Source organism: Aphelocoma coerulescens, chromosome 2 (assembly GCF_041296385.1).
Source record: "Aphelocoma coerulescens isolate FSJ_1873_10779 chromosome 2, UR_Acoe_1.0, whole genome shotgun sequence".
Lineage (NCBI taxonomy): Eukaryota > Metazoa > Chordata > Aves > Passeriformes > Corvidae > Aphelocoma > Aphelocoma coerulescens.
In genome coordinates, this window is record NC_091015.1 from 149,291,115 (window position 1) to 149,312,846 (window position 21,732).

The window sequence follows — 21,732 nt, forward strand, 5'->3', positions numbered from 1 at the left end:
TTTTAAAGGAATTATTGCTGTGGAGGAGGGAGCTGATTTCTGCTGGGTGGGATACATGTCCAGTGAACATCCACTCGCTTCAAGCCACTGCAGCAACTGTGGTAAGACTTTGAAAAATACAAAGGTGTAAACATCAAATTTATTTCTTCTGATGCAAGTTCTATGCTGTCACTTAAGCTTGATCGCTGTGTTAGAATATGAAAACTGTATGTAAGTTCCTACAGAAAGAGAGACAAGTTTTTCACTACCAAGGATGTGCAAAAGCAACACAAGCCTCAGACGGGAGAGTGCAGGAGCCCTGTTTCAAGTAAAACATTTTGGGGGTGAATACAGTATTTAAGAAAATAATGTGCAACTGTAAGCTACCGTGAGAGTACCTGAGAGTTGCTCATTGTCTAAAAGGTTAAGGATTTTCTTTTCAAATCAAGTCAGAGCTAGGAAAGCAGGTCTTAAAAATTTACAGAGACTGCTTTAATCAAGCAGGTTTTGACCTTTATCATCTCTCTGCTTAGAATCTTTAAATTTGGTAGAGTTTGTGCTAGTTTCATGGGAATGTAACACAGTATAGTAGCAGAGTTAGGCTGGGTAATTAATGGAGTACTTTGGTTTGGTTGGTTTTTAATGAGTTCAGATGTATTTTCTCCTACTTTTCATGGATAAACTTGTCACACAGCTTTATGTGAAAAAATGTTATAAAGCGTATAACCTACATGAAATGCTTCCATACACTGTAACTTATATCAATATTTAATATTTCTCTTCGACAAAAATGGTAAATTCTTCTCAGAAATTAGAAGGCTTTGCATGATACTGCCTACACAAAGGTAAATGGTGGAGGGTAGTTATGTCACGTGATTTTCTCATCCGATTGGAAATAAAATAGTTTGTGTGGAAGAATAGAAAAAGTTTAGGGTTTGGTTTATTTTGCATAGATTTTAACATTGAGATGACTGAATGCAGTGAGCTATAGTTTGAAGAAGTATAGCAGTAGTTACATTGTTACAGCTGTTGTGTTTCCTGTGGTAGGATGAGAATTCTCGTGAGCAGAAATACGTAATTCACTTAACACTAACATGCCTTTAGTGGGTATTCTTTGCACAGGTATTTTGTGTAAGGTCTGTTGCCATGTACCCCAAAATCTTTTTCTGGTGCTTTGGACAGAGAAGCCTTCACAGGAAATATTTTAACAGCCTATGAAAAGAAGAATGTGCTTACATTTTGAAGCAACTTACTGATACTTTAGTTCACAGAATATGTGCACGTATTTGTTTTCTAGTGTGTGGCAAAATAACCCAAGAAATAATTAAGGGTTTTATTTATAGTTCATGTATTTCTTTGACAACAAAATTTTGTCAAGACCATTTTGACAGCTTTAAAGGTCATTATATAAAGACATAATAAGCTAAGAATATGCTGGTAAAAATTATAAAAGTATTGCACTAAGACAGCAGTTTTGTAGTTCAGCTTGAGTAGTCTAAGACATCTCAAGAAAACATTAAATAAGCTCCACTGATTCCATCTTACAATTAATTTTTTCTTCCTTAGAGTCACATAATATAACTATGCCTAAAATACTAATGATTTATATAGGCTTAGAATAGATGTAGTAGTCAGTTCTTGTATCACTAAGTTATAAAATATTTTGTTTATTTGTACATTGGAGCTTCAAACTGGAGTACCTGTACTCAAAATAAAACAGCATTATTTGTTTTATCAGAGAGACAGGATGTTCATACACCTTTACTTCTGTAAGAAGATATTTGCTCTTTCAGTTCGAAAGAATCTTAAGGGGGAAAAGACCACTTCCTTTTTCATTATTTACCCAGGCATCTGCTCTGAAACAAACGGTTTTTTTGTGAAGTACACACATTTTACGAGGAGAGCTATTTTTACAGTAGTAGAGAAATATTGATCTCTCTAATCCAGTAAGCAGTGGAGACCTTACAGAGGTCTCAGATTTGTGAATAATACAGTTTTAAGTCCTAGAAATATTAGTTCATTAGCATTTAGTCCTCTTCAGCATCATCTGAACTGAAATACATTATTTCAGTAGCATTGAAATGGCAAATGCTGTAAAGTTAGGTCAGTATTTCTGTGAAATACGGAGCAACATTTTACTTAAAGTTATGAGCACTGTTTCTCTATTTTCTCACAGATATACATTTCAATGGAAGTTGATGATTTTAGTCAACTTCTTTGCTGTATACAAAAGTACAAGTACCTGGCTAGTTTTTATATGTTACATATTATTTTTCCCTGCACTTAAAGGAACAGTATCTGCATAGATAATCAGATGATACATTGCACAATGTTGCATAGAAGGTGTTTTTTAGGTAGCTATCTAATCAAAACTTTTTTATTCATTACATTCCAACCTCCATAAGTTTATGAAACTATCTAAAAAATTAGTTATATAAATACAATAAATATATAAAACCCCATTTATAAAAAGAAGGATTTTTACACAATATGTAAGAGAAAGCTGTGTCAACAGTTGCCACAAGATAATACTGCAGTAGTAGTTGCATATCCTGCTTGTAACATGAACCAATGTGGTATCCTTGATTCTGTATTAAAATAAGATCATTTTACTTGTATATAAATAAATTAATTAGGAAATGCATGCACAAGACCATTTTGCTGATCAAAAACGTGGTCTGAGTCTATATTGTCATTCAACTTCTGATCTGACATGTTTCATATTCCTGATATTCCAGTTTAAATAGGCTGGGAATATCTTAATGTAAGAAGAAGTAGAAATTGGAAGTAATTTGCAGCTATTTATATTGCTATGGGCTTTTATCATCAGCTGCTTATATTCATATAGATTTTTCTCCTTATTTTTTCATGTAGTAATCAACTTAATTGTCCTGCAAGCACTTCTGGTACAAAATGAAGTCCATTTGGATGCTTGGGTTATCATGCATTAGTTATAAAATACATATTTCAAAAGATACTCTTTTCTATGTGGTGAACAGGGGAATCTTATATTCAATATGTGTAAATGCTAGTGGCAAGGGAGAAAGGGAGAAAAGTTTTCCAAAAGTTGTTCTGGTTATAGCCTACTTATTTTAATAAAGTAATTATGACATTATCATCCCTTCCTTGCCATAACATTTCTCCCTCGAAGTCCACCAGCCCGTGTTTCCTGGCTCTCATCAGAATCCCAACAACCTTATCAGAAATACGAACATATCTGTCGAAGAGTTCCCCAAAAGTGACTTGGATCTTGCCGTCGGGCCGTGGCCTAGCCATGGATTCAATGATGAAGCACATGTCCCTGATCTCCCGGTGGATGTGCTCCTCAGCCCTCTTGGCTCTCTCAGCGGTTTTGGTTCCTTCCTTGGGATGGCCGTATCCTTCATCTCCTTTGTGCAGGCGTGTGGACATGGCCAGCTCAGGGTCAAACTCCTCGCTGAAGGGGTTCAGCTTCTGCGTTATGATGTGCTGGTCGGCCCATTCCTGCCACCTGTCCTTGAGGCTGTGCACGGCGCTGCATCTCCTGCGCGCGTTGCTCCGCGCCTCCTCGCCCAGCCGGCTGGCGCTGAAAGACACAGAGCACACCTGAGCTTTGCGGCTCCTCGTTTCCTGATGCACTTCTGCTCTTTATTGGTCTCTGCTGTAACTGGGTTACTGTGTTTTTTGAGACGAGCTGGAATCCACCAGGTGGCATGAGTTCACCACTTCTAAATTAGTTCTCTAGGGGCTGTTCGTCCCCATTGTTTGCACTCAGAGGCAAGTTCCGTGATCACAGCTTTATCCTGTCTACCAGCCCCGATCTGAGCCTGTTTTAACAAACTTTCCCCCAGAATGACTTAATTCTGTAAGGGAGCAAAACAGTATGTTGCTGATAACCTGCACTTTCTGTACCTTTCCCGTTCCTGCCTGCCTGGCCAAGCCTGAAATGTGCCTGCTCTGAGGTTAGAGATGCTGATTGCTGTAAGTGTATGACCTGGCTGAAAACTAGAGGGTAGTGCCTAGAAAAATCTGTCCTCTGTAATAGATGTCAATGATTAAAGCAACAACAAAAAGCTAATCGAGTGCAGTAGCTCTGTCTATGCTTCTGCGTTTGAAGTATGGTTCTGAACAAATACTGAAGTCAAAAATTCACATTCCCCTGGGTAGGGTAGAAGCCTGAAAGTGTCAAGGTCAAAGGATAAGGAAAGACCTTCAGAGTTTTTTTTGGGTTTTGTTTTTTTTTTTTTTTCTTCTGTGTGCGTGTAATAGTTCTGGATGATTGCAGGCAGCCACTCTTTCCTCTCGTGGCCAATCCCACGTGTTGTGAGGGAGCTATAGATAGTCTGAGCTACTCTTTGTGCTGTCCACGTCCTGTCTGTGTGTACGTACGGAACTCAGCTAGGGACTATGCTGTGCTGTGGCTGTGCCAAAGTAATTTGTTTTCTAGTATTTTTACTCCCCAAAAGCTGCTCTGAGACCTCTCCAGCAATGTCAGCTGAATATTAGCAGTAACACTGGAGAATCAAGATACACTTAGAAAAACAGTACACAGGGCTGCAAAGTTGCAGAAAATTCTGTTCTCCTGATGTTTGGACAGTCCTTTGTTTTCTACTAAGCTGGTGGAAATAGAGAATAGGAGTCATAGAGATGTCCCAAGTTCAGATCTGTGCACCAGAAAAATGCCAGTACTGGGCAGGGCTATGCTAGGGCAAGAATTGCAAACACTTAGTGCCAGGGATAGAAAAAAACTGGGAGAGCTGCACTACTTTATTAGCTGTGGAGCTGCCCTAAGATTGGCTTAGTTGTGTTGAGAAACTGTGTTTAAAAAGCTCCAAAATACTCTTCCCTATCAATCTGGTGAAAAAATATCAAAAGAATTGAGCATACTGAGTTGCCAAGTAAGTGCACCTTTCTGTGGTGTGACACAGAGCATCCTGAGAGTAGGCAGTGTGTCTGTACCTGTGATTTTGTGTGTGTAAGTGATTTAACAGGTAGGTGTTGGCAGGAAAGCATTAAGATATACCAGTGGGGTAAAGCTACACAATTTGGTTTCCCATCAATAAACCAAGTGCTCCTGTATATAAGCTATTGTCATACAGAGAAAGGGAAAGCTGTGATCCTTTGTCCCTTCACCTGAATTGTGCCTTCGTTGCCCAGAGGAGCTGTGGGCACAGGTTATGCAAAGGAATTCGTCTCCTGAAGCTTATGGCTATTCCAAAGGCCTCAGAAACCCTGTGCAGCACAGTCTGAACTCCAGCTGAAGCTCAGATTGATTGCTTCACCAGCTCTTCATGTGGGAAGGTAGCAGTTAAGGCGGGGGGGAAAAAATCCTAAGTGAATCAAAATTGCCTCGAAGCAGTGATGCCAGCAGTCTCAGTGGAGTTGATGAGGAGATATCATGGAATGCTTATCCCTCAGCCACAGCCAGCTGCTCCCCCTTCTCTCCAGGGACTATGACCTCTGAGAAAGTCCCAGAGCTTCAGTTCCCCAGGTTGAGTGGAGAGAAGAGGGGAGTGAGACAGCAGAAGGCTGTGAAATCTTTGTTGTCTGCTTTAATTTAACAGTCTAGAATGTATTCCCTCCTTTTTCTACTGAAACTAATTTTCCTTTCTAGCAGAATATTATTATCACCTTCCTCATCCAAATCATCTTCTTAGTGGTTGAGAAAACCACCATCTTATCTATCCTTTTGCTTTTATCATGCCTCATGTGGGCTTGAAAAAACCTACTTTTTTAATGCATCTTCTAATTTAACCATTTCTGGTAGCTGGAGTGCCATTTTTGCCATTGTTTAGCTTAATGACAAGTTAACAATGTGAGTTGTGTACACATAGAAGCATTTTTTCATGTTTCTACTGCACCTACACAAAGGATTGTGCATCCAAAGTGAAGTTTTGAACTTTCATCCACTGCAAGAAGTGCTTTACGTGTAGCAATCAACTAAGTTAACCTGTTAACCAGAGCAATCATCCTAAATGTGTTGTAGTCACTAGATGCATTCTGACCTTCTAGGCAAATAATGTCCAGGTTGCATATTCACACTGATTCTGTCTGTAGGGGAAAGGTAGGAATTCCTTTTAACGTTTGGAGTTTCATATGCCTTTTGCTGCATGGCTTTTGCTCCTAAGCTGGAACAAAATAGTGTCTCTTATGCCAGTAAGAGTTAACAGGCCTTCTACCAAGGAAACAACCTTATTCCAGTAAGTGGTGCAGCTGGAAATAATGAAGGTGCTAATGTGAGGAAAACAAAATACTTGCACTGATGCTTTTTTCCTGGAACACAGAGAGGAAAATGGGAGATACTCTTTAATAACTGTGTACTTAGGAAGTTTTTGAAGAAGAGTAAACCACATTGAAAGGTTCATAAAGGTAGCAGGCTGAAATATGATATTCTGAGGCTGTAAAATAATTTTAAAAAATGAATGGTTAAACCCAGTCCTGATAGCAGCACTGTAAGTGCACAAAATTATTTTTGTGTCCAATTTCAGTGGAAGAGAGAGCTCTAAGTAACACAGAGGGTGTTATTTCAATCATTTGGACCACAGTAAATATGGCTTATCAATCTTTTTTCTAGGTAGACATACAAAGGAAATGAAAGTAACAGAAGCTAGAAAGTTGGTCTTTTTCTACTGTAATATTTGAAACTTAGCAAATTGTTTTAATTGAAGTTGTTTATAGAAAAGTGCTGCAAATGTATCCTTTTTCCACTGTATATTTGGGATCTTTGGTTTGAGGTCCTAACTTCTGTGAAAGGACGGTGCACACAGTCCTTACCAAAAGCAGGTACCACAAACTTTCAAGCCCTAGGTTACTGGAGAGCTTTTTTCACTTGAGCTGTTAACCATTTTCTTCTTACAGGAGCTGACTGCTCAGCTGTACAGCAAAGCATCATTCTAATCCCATCTGAATAGTTAAAATAGCTCTGGGGGTGTGTGTTCAGCTAGCTGTGCTAAAAGGTGCTGTATGTTGAAATCCACAACTCTGTTAGTCACAGTCTAATGGTCATGGTAATGCTCATCAGAAGTGAGGTGTAAAACCAAAACAGGGGCCATGATACAGCCTGCCTGTCTGTCTGCAGAAAGATCACAAAGTCTGTTTTGGCATTTTCATCAGTTTTTCATCATTGGTGCTGATTCAGTTTTTCATTTCTGGAAAGGCAATTAAAATATGGTATGAACTTGGGGTCCAAGATACTGTGAAGGTTTCCTTTCTTTGAATTGGTGAATTCCAAATTCGTGGAAGGCTTCCAAAGAGAAGCAGTGAACCCAACTTTTGGTAAGAAGTACTTGGAAGTAATTCCTGCAACATTAATTTGGGACACTCTCTGCAAATTGCTCCTGAGAATATTTACAATTTATACTAAGCAAAATAATGAATGAGTATTTGGAAATATTACTTGTCAAATATATTGATTTAGACAACATTTGCTGAAATAAATGAATAGCTGAGGGCTCTAGATGAGATAAAATCTGTGATTCTGAAATATGGACTGAAGTATTAAGAAGTAAGTAGTTATTTTGATGAACCAATGTGAAAATTAAATATAATATCTCCCAAATATAACTTCCTGACTTTGTGTATTAGGTACATAGCACATAAAATCCTGGGCTGCAGTCTGATGTTGTTGACTAACTTAAACACAAAGTGATATGTGAAAGGTCTCCTGAATTTGGATTAATTTCTTTTGAGTCAAGAATAATAGTTTATCATTGACCACTTCCTACCATTTCCCCACCCATCTTCCTCATGGAAAGCTGTATCCCTCTGCCATTTGTGTTGACGTAATGAAGATTCTTTACTTACAGAGATGGTACAGGCCGTTTAATCCTCACAGCCGTCACCTCCCGGTCACTGTCTTCCTGCTCGAGCTTGTCCTCTGCTTCCCCATAGCCACTGTCCTGGGCATCCAGGCTGTCATCACGGCACTTAAGGAGCAGCTCTTCCTTGGCCCCATCTTTGTCCTCTTCTTCCATCTTCTCCCAGCCCTTGGTCAGCTCTGATACCACGTTTGAACACTTTCTCCTTATGGTTGAAGGTAATTTGCTGCTAAGAATTTTGTCAACAGCACTTGGTTCTTCTTTGAGTTTGGTCATCTCGGAGCTGCTGTTGTTGTTCTCGTATCTTTCACTGAGGAGGCTGACATCGCCCCCTCGTTCATAGGCTTTGCTGACAACTGTTTTGGTCACTTCTTTGCTTTTAATGCTGAACATTTTGAGGGCTTCATCTGATTCCCTTGATTTTTTTTCAGCATCTCTTATTGTCACCGATTTCTTTGCTAAGGATTTTTCATCATCTTTTTCTTGGTCCCTCTTGACAGATGGAATTTGCCATTTTTGAAAGGAACTTTCTTGTACAGGCTGAGCTGATGAGCTTTCTGCAGTGGGGACCCATCCAGAGGGCTCTTGCTCTTGCTTTATGTGATGGTCAGATGCCCACTGCTGCCAGCCTCGTGCCAAGCTGAAGACCTGGCTGGCCATTCGGATCTTGTGGACAGCCCTTTTCACAGGAGCGGTGCTCGGCTTTTCTTCAGGAGCCATGTTGCTGTCTGCTGCCATCCTGGCTTCTCCCCTTCTTATGCTCAGTACCTTCTGAATGGACTTCCTGAAGTGAATAATGCCCTCTGAAGCGGGGCACGCAGATTTAAATAGAAGCAGGAGCAGTTGATGCCCGTGGAAAATATGTGAAACGCTTCTCACAGAGATATAGTATCCTCACTGTTGCAGAGGTCTTTTTTTAAAACGTGGGGTTACATTTCATCACAGCAGATGAATGATGCATGATGTAAACAGCGTGACACAGACCTGCTCTGGAAATAGCGGGAAAGTAACAGGTCCTTTAGTCCCCCGCCCCGGGACTGCTGAATTCCCAGTTTGTTGGCAAGGGTCGTGTTCTTCTGCAAATGCTGCACTTGGGTTAGAGATCCTGATTGCAGGGACTGAAAATGCTAAATGTGAAGTGTTGTCAGTTGCTAACAACTTTGGCCAGAGTGGATACGCCTTATCATCACAAGAAAATAGTGGTCCTTGTCATGGAGTGTGAAGCCAGAAGCAAGTTATAACTGAGAAATTTTAGAGGTATTTCCTAAAAACGTACTAGGTGACTTTTTCTTATTGCTTGTGTGTCTGAGGAAATCGAGGTTTGTTAATTTTTTAAAAGGTATTTATGTGTTCTCTTCCCATTCATTATCTATTAATGTCTCTCTCTTTAGAACATACCTTCAGGGGGGCCTGGGAACACTATCGTGTTTAGTGTCAGCACTAAGGAAGAGGGAATCACTATGTCTGAGGATCAGTGTAGTGAGTCTGACTTGATCAGATGGATGAATAATCTCCAAGTTTTAGGGCTTTGAAAAATAAAATAATAACCTGTTTAATTTCTCACTGCTTTTCAAGAGAGTTATATACAGCATAATTATGTTTACTGTGTACAGTATAGAAAAAATCAGTTTTTCTGGGAAACCTTGTGATTTCTTCATTCCAGAGGGCTTCCTAAAGTATATTCATATTTGAATTTGTAAAATTGTTTAATGAATTGATACATCCATTGTTGAATGGTAATAAACAAACATTTTTCTGAGATGTAGTCCTATGATATCTTATGTCTTAGTATAATGTTTCCTAAATAGGAACGGAAAATGTCATTGCTTTTTTGATCCATCATACCTTGCAAAATACAGGATGACCTGTGGCACTTGCCATGTGGTGCACTGAGGCACACTGAACTTCAAGGAATTCTGTTGGCTTTGTTGGTGTTACATCAGAGATAAATATGGACTCTTGTACTCTGCCTTTTTTTTAATCTTCTGTCTGTTAAAGGCTGGGCTGTTTTAAGAAGGTCAGATCATATTTAGCCCTTGATTAACACAGTAAGACTACATCATACCTTTGACTTCCATGTAGAATTCCTCATTAATCTGTGGAGTAATTTCCTCTTCAAAACTGATGACAAAATGTTAGTGTTGCTATTAGGTATTTACTCATGCTTTTATTTTAGAAAGAAATGTATCACCTCTGTGTACTGTACAGTCTCAGCTATTGCCCATTGCATCATAGCTGTGAGATGACATTGTGAGATGTACCCATATGACTTGATTAAGGAGCATGTGTTACCAAACATTTATTTTGGAGTCATTTTAAGTCTGATCAGGAATGGGACCTCCTTGTGCTTAAAATTAACATGTCTATGCATGCATGCACGCATGCATGTTCATACATAGGTTTGTTCCCTAAAATACAAGGAAGAGGCAAGTGAAAGAAAATCATGCACATGCAGAATAGGAGCATTACACCAGTTCATGATGTCATTCTGAGTGGTCTCTGGAATGTAAGGGTGGCTGAGGCTTTAAGAATGAGCTGAAAGCTAAATACATAAGGGGAAGGGCCAAGGAAGGACTGCAGTGAAACAAGTGAGTGTGGAAGGACAATCCTGGAGTGTAAGGCAGGGTCAGCTCCACCTCCATGTGTCCTGGATCCTGTTTTACCTGCTCTTAAAGACTAGCAGCAGTAGGTACTCCCCACTGTCTAGGCAATCTATTCCCCTGGTTAACTGGCTGTATTTTGCAACCAAAGCCCTCTGCTCAGTTTGTTACTGCCAATACCCTTGAAGTTCTCAAACCTTTTTTCTCTCATACAATATTTGCAAGTAATTGTATTGAAATTTGTGGCACTGAAAAATAATTACATTCCTGAGGAATGTTTAGAAATTACAGTACATTTCAAAGATGTTGTTAATAAAGAGACTCCTGTTTTTTTTCTAACAGACTTGACCTTGGCATACTGGTCATAGTCCCACAGACTTAATGCTTACATAGTTTAGATAAATGACAATGAAAGGTTACAGACTAATGAAAACCACTAAGATTACAGATCTAAACTACTATTAAATCTATATTGCACAACAATATGTTAAACAAATGTTTGGTTAAAATTGGTCACTATATTAAGCTGAAGTGTTATCACAGATTTGTCCAAAGTGTCAGTGAAACTTTGATACAATTATTTGGAGGATAACTATCTTTATGATGCTTAATTTTAGTGTGTACAATGATGTTGTCTTGAATGTGTTGAATGATGTCTCATTCTATATGGTACTGCTGACAGCAAGAAGTTAATTATAAATTATGTTTGAATCACCCAGTGATATTCATACTTTGGGGGTTGTTTACTTTGCAGATGTTTTATTGCTATAAGACTAGAATTTATTACTTCATGATTTAAAATTTTTATTCTTAATGAAATAACTAGCCAAGGTTACATTTCTGCAGGTAATCTCCCTACTGTGACTTCTACAAGCCAATATCCAGCCCTAAAGGAACAGGTATGTTTTAGGCAGGCTGGACCTGAACCACATTTTCTATGTGTCTTCCATACATCACAAGGTCAAAAAATATACTCCAAATGCACAGCAAGGCTTGGTGAGGGTGACTGTCACAGGCTTTCACAAGTTCAGAAACTATCCTTAAGGCCAGAGTTGAGGGACCGTTTCTTGAAGAAGAAAGTATTTACTTTGATGAGCAAGCTTGACACATGCTGAGGTTGTAAACTCCCTTGTCCTTCAGCCTGGCTGCCTACACTTCTGGGATTTAATCTCTTTGACACCTTTAGACAAGTCTGCACATGTCCCTAAAACCTTGTTGCTGCTTGTGGATTGCTGCATTTCACATAATACCTCTGACTTCCTGAATCCAAAGTTGTGAAGGACCAGCTGAGGGGTTGCCAATGTCAGAGGTAAAAGTTGGGATGTTTTTCCTGTGTGGTGGTTTGGTTTTGTTTTCCCTCTGGATGGATTTTTTCCTGTGTAGTTATAAACTATTTAAAAATCCTTTAATTTTCTCTTTGCTGTAGAACATTAACAGTCTCTGGGAGACCAGTTTGCCATCAAATTTTTTTGGTTTCATTTAAGCAGGATTAATTTTAAAAGTAGGACTGTATCCTTCATACATATCTTTACCTTGTCAGATTTTGACATAAGTTATTCAATGTTTTTGATGCCAAGGAATTTAATTTTGAACCAATTGTAAGTGTATGAAAGATGCTGTCTTCCTCCCCAGAGGCAGTGGTGAATAACGAGAACAAGATGTGTTTCTTAAGTATAACCAGCTGCCATTATCAGGACTCTCAGAAATTCTTTTCACCGTGACACAGTTACAGTACGCTGTGTCATAACGCCATAGGTTGCCAGTTATCACAGGAAACCTGGGAAAAGAGTTAGAGTTTGGGATTTCCTTATTTTTAGAGTTCACATCAAACGTATTCCTTCTAACAACAGCAGTGAGCAACAGTGTCTCATTCAGTGTGCAGTTTCATGGACAATCCAGGTGTCTGAGCTCCAAGAAATGGATGCTCCTGAGCCTGTGGACTGGGTCATGTCCAGCCATTAACTGAAAGTAGTTACTGCATTTATTGGTGCAGTTTTTTATATTTGCATCCTATATCTGGCCATAGCCTTTTTTGTTTAACTGAAATTGTGTTGTACTGAGAAATTATCCCTGTGTAATTAACATGGAAATTTGAGTCTGCATTTGATTGTGTGTCATCAGGATTCAACTATATGAGAGATCAAGGCTTATCCGTGACCTGTCATGACAGCACTGCTTTGTGAAGAAAATAAATCCAACAAACTGTCAAGAAACCCTGGTCAGAACCAAGGCTGAAAGACTCTTAGTTGTGAAAGGATAATGGGGGAGAGGGAAGAACTGCTATCCAGTAACAGCAGTGCAGTGAGTGAGTTGTGGAGCACAGCCCCAGAGCTCCTCTCCCTCCAGGTGTGACAGATTTCAATGCAAGCCACCCAAGTAATAAAAACAGCCCTGTGGATTCTGAACTGGCTGAGGATGAGAATTCAGTATGATTTTTCACTGCAGTCTGGTAGAGAGACCTGGCTGTTAGAGCTGACAGAAACCCAATTTGGGATGCAAAGATGCATCCACATATCTTCAAGTTCCTACAGAAGCCCTGCTACTCAAGTGACAAAGTTCTTTGCTCCCTTGAAAATCTTATTCCTCTAAAGTTGTCTTCACTTTTCAGAAGATGAAAACTAGTACTGGGATGGAGAGCCTTAAAGCACTTTGGCACCCTTTTCCTACTTTTGCATATAGTGCCCACAGCTTCGCTTAGGAGATGCCTGCAAGAAATCCATACAAGTTTAATCAGATTTATACAGGAAAGGAAAGCAGAGGTAAGACCACATGCTTTTAGTCCCATTTTACCTTTGAGCATAAATACACCTCTTATCTGATTACCTTTAGTAAATGAACAGAAACAAGTAACAAGCAGTAATGAAGCAATTTTCTTTAAAACTGTAAACAAACATTTGCAGGAAATCATTTGCATCAGGCATTTAGTTCTCCTTGCATTATGATGGAATTCCTGAAGTTAATTTAAATAAGATAGCCTTTAAACTAAATCCACAAATATGTTGCTATTCAAGTTTATATTGATTGTATCTATTTGTCAGTGAATGATTATCCTTTTCTAATAAGAAAATTATTTAATATTATAAGTAATTTAATTTTGTGGTTCCAGCTTGCTGAAATACCTTAGTTTAAAGTTTACCTAGAGATAGTCTTATGGCTTTGAGAATATGGCCTTATTGCTGCTGTTGAAATCTGAGCAGAACACTGGATACGAGGAATTTAAAGTCTTCACATAACTTTGCAATACAAGACAGACAGGAGGCATACCAGAAAAGGAGAACTTGAAATCAGACACCTGGATGTAATGTGAGAGATAATAAATGTATTTTACACATCCATAAGAAAGAAATTGCAGGTAAAAAAAAAAAAATAAATAAAAGCACAGTTCTATAAAGTCAAAATATGTTACAAACAAGAGATAAGAGGCATAATCAAAGCAGTGTCCTCCAGGTATTAACAAGGCAGTGTTCCCATGCATTGTGGATTTTATTTTTCAGGTTAATATTAACTCCATGTTTCTGCTAATGGCTGTTTCTCAGATATTAAGGTGGTAAATGTGCAAGGAAAATAGAATTTTCACAATTTTAAAAAAATTCCTGTCAGGGAGAGTGTCACGTTAATTAGAGCAGTACAAATCAGAACTGAATGAACCACTTTATAAGTGTTTGCTTTATCATTTGTCTTATCAAAGTGCATTTACTTGCAGGTATCACTGCACATGCATCACTTGGTTCTCCTGTATCGTCTTTACAGTCTACTGTATTTATTAACATATTAAAATCTGTCAATAAAAAAAATTAAAAACCATAAACAGTTGTGCCTTTGATGTACATAATGGACCTACCATGGGTTTTTGGAAGGAACATTGAAAATTTACATTTAACTTCTAACAGAGTTGCTAGTAATTGTTTTTACATTATAAGTATTGCAACTTAAAAAAATTAAAATCTTAGTTTCTGAAATTATCATTTGAGAATGGAGCAGAAAACAGACTGGAAATTTTAGGAAATATGTTTGAATGCAGAAAAACCTATATGAAAAAAGTAAAAAAAACCAGAAGAATGGAGTCTGTGTATCATATAAATGCAATATTTCATGATTTGCTTTAAAGTGTAACTCAGAACCAGTCTCAGAACTCAGGAAACAGGCCTCAGTATAATTTTAGTATTTTATTGTGAAGATTTTTTAATATTCACTGAAGGAAAACCTTGAATTAGGCAAATACTGCATTTTTTTTCATCTATCAACTGGCTAAATCAATTAGCATCTTTTCAATGCCTCAGTCAAAATCATGCTCAGCTCTTCTGTTATTCCATATCCTGAAAGATCCTGACACAAAGGATTGTTGGAAAGAATTGATGTTACAGCCCAGATTTGGAGGTATCTATGGTAAAAAGCAGAAATCCTCTTGACTAATTCATTGTGATTTTTCTTGCAGTGTGGGGGGATCTCATTTTAAAGGTGATACCATGGTGCTGAGGCTGTAACCTGTGACTGTGATTCTTGACCTTTGGGTAAGGCAGATGGAGTCTCCCGGGTGCCATTGGCTCTGCCTGCTCCCCCCACTATCACATTCCACTGCAGCAGGCGGGACAGAGCCTTATTTATTAGTTCCCACTTAGCCACCAGCTGCTCTAACAGCGTGCAGCTGTGTTGTTGTTAGCACGGGCGGAGCCCTGGCTTTGCCGTCTCTAACCGAGTGAAGTGCCCTGGCCAGCCTGCGAGAGGAGCTCTGCTTTCCGGAGCTGCCTGCATGAACCCCGCCGACTTTTGGTGTCAAGAAGTGAGTGATGGGAATTGCTGGAAGATCATGTGGTAATTACAGTGCCGTGTGGATGTTTCCATGGCTCATGACTAAGCTTCAAATACCAAGGAATCTGGCAATGAAGGGCCCCAATGATGGGACTAGTTTTGATCAGAAACTTCCAAACACATTAGATTGAATTACACACCTACCCCATTTTAAAACTATGCTTCAGACATCTGCCTTACTTCTTACATTATGTAACAGTAATTAATGGGCCATGAATATGAGGCAAAAGTCTTTGCAAAAAGAAAGTGAGAGTAGAGGAGTGTGAGCTTGAGGTCGTTATTTAAAACTGCCCATCATTTGATTTGCAGTATGGCAGCAAGCTATGCATTCTTCTTGGATACAAGGATACCTAATTGCTGGCAGCAGCACCCAAACTGGAGTGAGCTGTTCTTGGAGGGAGTAACAAGTATCTACCCATTTTTTTCATCAACTTGGTCTTCTAATTGTGTGGCTTCCTCATGCTTCAGCACAGGGACAGCTATGCCTGTTAATCCAGGGAATGACTTAGTGACTCAAAATACAGTACTAACAGTGATTTCAAGGGAAAAATCAACTTCCTCATCCCCTTTTCTTGACTGAACAAACTCAATGTCCCTCACAATGGTGTCAGCCATTTCAGCACAGAAAATCTGAGGAGGTGGTGAATTTTGAAGTGTGGGTTTTGATATTTGAAAGTATGTGACTGGCCACTTTGAGGTGTTTTGCTTCTCAGGCAAGGAAACTGATTGTAGTTCTCGCTGGACTGGAGACCCGGGCCTTCCTAGCTCTTTCCCTACATTACTGCTGACTTAATCCAGTCTTGTATATCCCAGGAGATTTGTAGGCTTGGAATTTGACTGAACCCTAACAAGTTCAGTATTATCACACAGCTCCAGAGTGCTTCCTTAGCTTTTCTAGCTCTTTTCTTAAAATAAAGGAGAAACACGTTTACATTTGCAGAGTGTTATGGTACTCACATCACTTGACTGGATATAGTAATTTGGACCTATTGCATTTTTCTTTTTTCTCTGTGAAACCTATTAAGGTTTGTGGCAGAGGTCAATGGCTCTGTCCCTGAGGGCTTAATAGGTTTCCCAATATAATAACAATATCAGAATTTTAAATCAGTTGAAAATAATCTACTTTTGCTCTTTCCTTAGCCATACGATTGCTAACAATTTTTTTTTGCTGTTGGAATTACTGCACTATATCAATACTGATCTTTATTTCTCTCTTGGTATTTCTCTTCAGATAGTGATTTATAAAGTTCCAGGTTTACTCAGGAAAGAAAGAGAAAGTGGTTGGGAGGTTTTGAATGGTAGGAGAGATGTAGTAAGGATGAAAGTCTTCTCGCCTTACCTTTGAAACCCATGGGAATCACATGAGAAGCATTTCAGTGAGTGGAATCCACAGGCAAAGGCTGACGCCAGACAGAGTACTGAGCAGGGATATGTACTTCTTTAAGGCCTCTCCTATTTTGTGAGCTGAATAATAAAAAGGGTATGGTTTACTCAAGCCCTAAGGATACAGTATTCCACGGAACTGGCAGCTTAGGAAAAATCCTTTTCAGGAAGTATATCTGCTGTGCATACAGTAAAACTGTGATTAAAAGAGTTGGATGTAGGAAGAACATTTCTCATTGTCGTTGTTTAGGAGGTACTTGTTCTGAAGTGCTTCAAGGGCACTTTCTCCTGAGATTCCATGGGGGAGGTCTTGTGCTGTGATGAACCCTTGGGGTAGCTCCTGTGCTTCCACCACTGTTTTCAGCTGCCATGGAGTGCACAGTGCTCCTGTGGCATGTACAGTGATCCCATGGAGTGCACAGTGCTCCCATGGAGTGTACAGTTCTCCTGTGGCATGTACAGTGATCCCATGGAGTGCACAGTGCTCCCATGGAGTGTACAGTTCTCCTGTGGCATGTACAGTGATCCCATGGAGTGCACAGTGCTCCCATGGAGTGTACAGTTCTGCTGTGGCATGTACAGTGCTCCCGTGGAGTGTACAGTGCTCTGACAGAGTGTACAGTGCTCTGGCTCCCTGAGCAGCTCCTCCCACTCATGCTGCTCACAAGTCCTCCCTGTGCTGGCAGGACTGGATCCATGGAGAGGCCAGGAGGCTGAGCACTGCTGCAGGAGACTGCCTGTCCCCAGCACCTGCAGTGGAGTCCACGGTGCCAGGCAATGAAGGTCTTTAAAGAGTGTCATGGGAAGAGTCAGATACCCAGATAAGGGCTCCACAACAACTGGCCTGCTGAGGAGGTCTAAGGGAGGAAGACCTTCTTCCGTTGTTTTTTAGTGAGAATTTGTGATCCTGAAATGTTTATAGGAATAACACTTGGTAGTAAATAAGGTAGGTTAACAATGCAGAAGATTGTCTAAAGGAAAATTTGATTTCTATGACTGAGCATAATTTTATCTAACTTTATCTAATCTTCAGTAAATCACTACTGAGACATTCCATCTTCCATATTTGTGCATTTGCCTCTGGTTCAGTATGGTTCCTTGATGTTTACTGCAAACAGAACAAAGACTATAGTCCCTCTGTGGAACAGTACTTTTTGGAAATTGCAGTATTAGACACAGATCAAATAGCTGTAGTTCTCTTATTTTAAAAATATATTTTGTTTTCTACATGAAAACCACACTGGATGTCTTACTTTAAGCATATTTAATGTTTTAATACAGAAAGCAGTGCAAATGTAGGGAAATCTGAAAGAAACAGATTCTGGCATTATTTCTACTGATTAAGGCTCATTACACAGGGACATTCAATGACACTAGTGCATTCACTGGCAAGATAAGTGATCATTATCTGATCCAATGAAGGGTGTTGGTCCATCAGATAATGAAGAAACTTGTATTTTTATTGAGCTACAGAAAAGCCCTTGTTACTGGGACTGGAAGATATGCACAAGTGTGGACAAACCAGATGATGAAGGGCATGGAATGGAATTCAAGGTTCCTGGCTGCCTAGGCTAGAGGTGCGGAGCTAAATGGTGGCAGTGATGAATGCAGAGATCACATACCAACACAAAGGTAAGTAGTCACTGTGTAATCACCCAAATAAATCTGAATACATGATCAATATTTCTTTGTGTGCTGGATGTTTTTTCCCTGTGGAACTCATGATACATCTTACTATATACATTTTAGGCAAGTGTTCCCTCTGTTCATTTGGCAACTGCTAACTTTAATGTGTTTGAGAATAACAATGTCAGCAGTTTTAAAAGTGCCTCAGTGGCATTGAAAATCAGAGAAACAACAATGTATCACGAGTTAGTTTTAGAAATATCTTTGTAGGTTAACATGATTTAGCTCCTCCCCGCTCCGTTCTAACAAAAACTTAATTTGTCTGTCTTTACTGTCATGAATAATCCTAAGCATTTGCCATAGGACATTTATATACATGCCTAACTCTAGAAGGACTTTAATCACAGAATCAGAATCTCAGAATAACAGAATGTGTCAGGTTGGAAGGGACCACAGTGGGTCATCTGGTACAACCTCCCTTCTCAAGCAGAGTCATCCCAGAATACATGGCACAGGATTGCGTCCAGAAGCTTCTTGAATATTTCTGGTGAGGGAGACTCCACAACCTCTCTGGGCAAAATCTTTCATCAAAATAAAGCTCTTGATCCAAGGCTGCTCAGGCACTTTTGTAACTGAAAATGTAGTGGCTTCTTTTGGAGAGAATTTGTAAGAAGCACGTGAAGTTCTGAAGCAATAGCCAGCAAACTTCTCTGCCAAATTCCCCTCGACTTTGTGCTGAAAGTTTTGCATCCTGTGTGATTCTAGGACAGAACAAGAAGCAAAGGTCCTTGTGACTGTTTGAACGTGACACCACGGGTTGCAGAAGAACTAATAACAGGATGAAGATACCAGCACCAATCCAGAGCCTTCTTACTGGACAAAACCAGACAGAAATGTTCTCCTGTTTAATGTGTCTGAGAATAACAGATGGGTGGGGAGCTATCACTGCCTCTGTTTGCACACTGGTATTGTCTATCTACGCTCATGTTTGATATGTTCTTACAGCTTAGCTCTTTTCTATATTTCAGCTGCTTTCTAAATAAGGGAATTTTCATTGCCTTGGCAGGATTATTTCATATAATTGCATGACTGCAGTAAATCCCAAGTGTCACTTCGAACACTTGTCATTTTTAGTTTTCTTACTGAAATTTTGGATGGTAAATGAATTCCCAGGTTAAATTTCTTTCTACAACACTGTCTCACATCTGTATTATTAGACCATCAAGGCATCTCAAGTGTGACTGTCTTTAAAAAAAGATGCTGACCTCCGAGCCAATGTAAATAGATCATTTATGGAAATAAATAAATTAGCATTGGAGCCAGACTTGTCCTGAATTCTTCTGTGAGTGGAGACTTGGACATAATTGAGAGATCAAGAGTCATGAGGTTAATGAGGTCATGCTGCCAGGGCCTGGCCTGGGCTTAGTGTAACATGAAAGGCTCAGCTCTGATCCTGAGTGGCACGTTTGCTTAGCAGCAATACCCTCCCACCACCGATCTGCTGGGAAAGCTGAAACCACCCTCGGTCAGCGTTGTCTTGCTGTGTGACATCCCCAGCAGACAGATGTTCCTCTGCACGTGGAACCACTTAACCACCTCACTCCATGCCTTTTGTAAACGTTTGTTAAGAAAAAAGAGTGACTAATAGAGCTTCTCCTTTTTAAATATGGATGGACTGTTGGATCCACCTAAAAAGATTGCCAAAATTGTAGCAAACAGTGTTCGAGAACTCTTACTAGCTATCCACTATGTTGCTATTCGAACTATATTAAACACTGTGTTTTACACTGCACATTAAAAGAGCTCTTACAATCAATAGCTCCTATCTGAATAATGGGAATGGTGCATCTCCTGCTGCTGAATGCTTTTTGAGAGCTGACCAGTATCAGTACAGACAGCTTCTATCAATATTTTTTATTGTTGATGTTCTCAGGGTAGTGTGTGATAACAAACCTCAGATAGAAAGAATAAACCCCCAAAGGATAATGGCTTTTTGCAAAACATTTTCTGCCCTGTGCAATGAATGAGGAGAAGTTTCTGTGGAAGGTGGACAAAGATTTTGGGTTGACAGAGACACCTGTGGCAGAGGGGGATCAGGTATGAAGAAGCACAGTTGTTTTATTTTTGTACAGTAGTACCTTGAATGCTGTACTTCAACAAAAGCAGCATTTTGCATGCCACAAGACATGTTTACTAGAAAATTTTCTATGGACCACCTTCTCTATTGGAATATAAAGTTATATAAAATACAAAAGTTTATTGAAGACAGCTCAGTTTCAAAAAAGTTCTGACAAAACATCAGGAATTTTCAAAATTTCATCTTTTGTTGCCACATAAAACCCTTCACCTGCACCCTCTGAAACCCAAAGAGTTTGCTAGGAAAAACAGAAAACGGTTTGTAAAAATTTAAAACTTTTCTCTTTTAAAGGTTTAAAATGGAAAATATTACATTTCACTTTTCAGTGTTTTATTTCATAATTTACTGTATGCAATATTAAATGTAACCTCACACTGTAAGCCTTACTTCTGCAATGAAAGAAAACAAAACCATTTTTGTTGTGTTTCTTAGTTAATTAAACACTTCTGCTTCCTTCGCTGATTTTTCATTTGGAAGGAAAGCAGGAGACTATTTTTTGCTACATCTAAAAAAGAGAATTATTTAGTATCTCACACACATCTACTTTGTGAGGACTGCCAGCTGCTGAACTAAGCTACTGCAGTCCTTGTCAGACCTCCTATCCTCATCTTGACTGTCATTACCATCCTGACCACACTTTGTCTTCCCAAAATAAAACTGATGAGAATTGCAACACCTTCAGTCAGCAGTTTACAGGCCCTGAGACTGCAGCAGTTCTATAGTCTCCCAGAAATTCTGGAAGTAACCTATTTATGTGTTTCTATAATGACATGTAGTAGAACTTTATTTCTGCACACGTCTCCGGACTTTTTCATCTTGACTTGGGCTAGACTTCTGTGAACTCAAAAGTTTATTATGCTGAAATTAGGCTGCTCAATAATTCTGTGGACTAAGATTTATTTTGAATTTTTGTTTTCTCACTGGCTGCACAGGTTTGTTTTTTACCAAACCCAAATAAGTTTTAGAGTAATTTAAACCTAATAATGTTGTGCATATGAGTGCTGTAATAGTTAATTTAGATTTTACAAAGTGCTATGGTCATGCTTTATCTTGATTTTTGTTTCATTGCACCTCACTGGCTCCATCTTTGTTCACTGGTATTTCCATTTGATGCCATGTTTCTCTAGGCTGTTCTGCAATATTCCTTTGAATAGAGCTGATAGCATAAAATGTTGATAAACAGAGTCAGCATCAAAGGTGGGGGGATTTTGCTTTTGTTTTATTTAAATAGAGCCGCAGGCCTAAAATTTCCAATCAAACCTTTTAAACTGGATTGCAAATGTTAAACATCAACACATTTATTAACTGCATTTAACTGTAAAAAGAAACTCTTGTAAAGTCTTCCAAATACACTAAACATTTTAAAAAATAAAAACTGTGTGATTTGATATGTTGAAAGGCT

At 39.2% G+C, this 21,732-nt stretch overlaps 1 protein-coding gene and 1 long non-coding RNA gene across 2 annotated transcripts; one reads left to right on the forward strand and one right to left on the reverse strand.

Annotated features, from left to right (window-relative positions):
• Positions 1 to 721: 721 nt before the first annotated feature.
• On the reverse strand, positions 722 to 8,667 carry ABRA (actin binding Rho activating protein). The gene is made up of 2 exons (XM_069005351.1): positions 7,762 to 8,667; positions 722 to 3,544 (listed from the first exon to the last, which is right to left on the reverse strand). Exons 1-2 carry the CDS (start codon positions 8,511 to 8,513, stop codon positions 3,067 to 3,069), a joined length of 1,230 nt encoding a protein of 409 aa, XP_068861452.1. The 5' UTR covers positions 8,514 to 8,667; the 3' UTR covers positions 722 to 3,066.
• Positions 8,668 to 14,321: 5,654 nt separating this feature from the next.
• Positions 14,322 to 20,562, forward strand: LOC138105401 (uncharacterized). Its single transcript, XR_011148456.1, has 3 exons — positions 14,322 to 15,155; positions 18,041 to 18,199; positions 18,959 to 20,562. It is a non-coding gene; the product is annotated as an uncharacterized lncRNA (long non-coding RNA).
• The last annotated feature ends 1,170 nt before the right edge of the window (positions 20,563 to 21,732 follow it).

Bases quoted from the DNA above. Each gene is read 5' to 3' on its own strand.
- ABRA (XM_069005351.1), bottom strand. From the start codon at position 8,513: ATGGCAGCAGACAGCAACATGGCTCCTGAAGAAAAGCCGAGCACCGCT. The intron at 3,545-7,761 runs GTAAGTAAAGAA...TGTGTCTTTCAG, and splicing joins AAACGGCCTGTACCATCTCT to CGCCAGCCGGCTGGGCGAGG.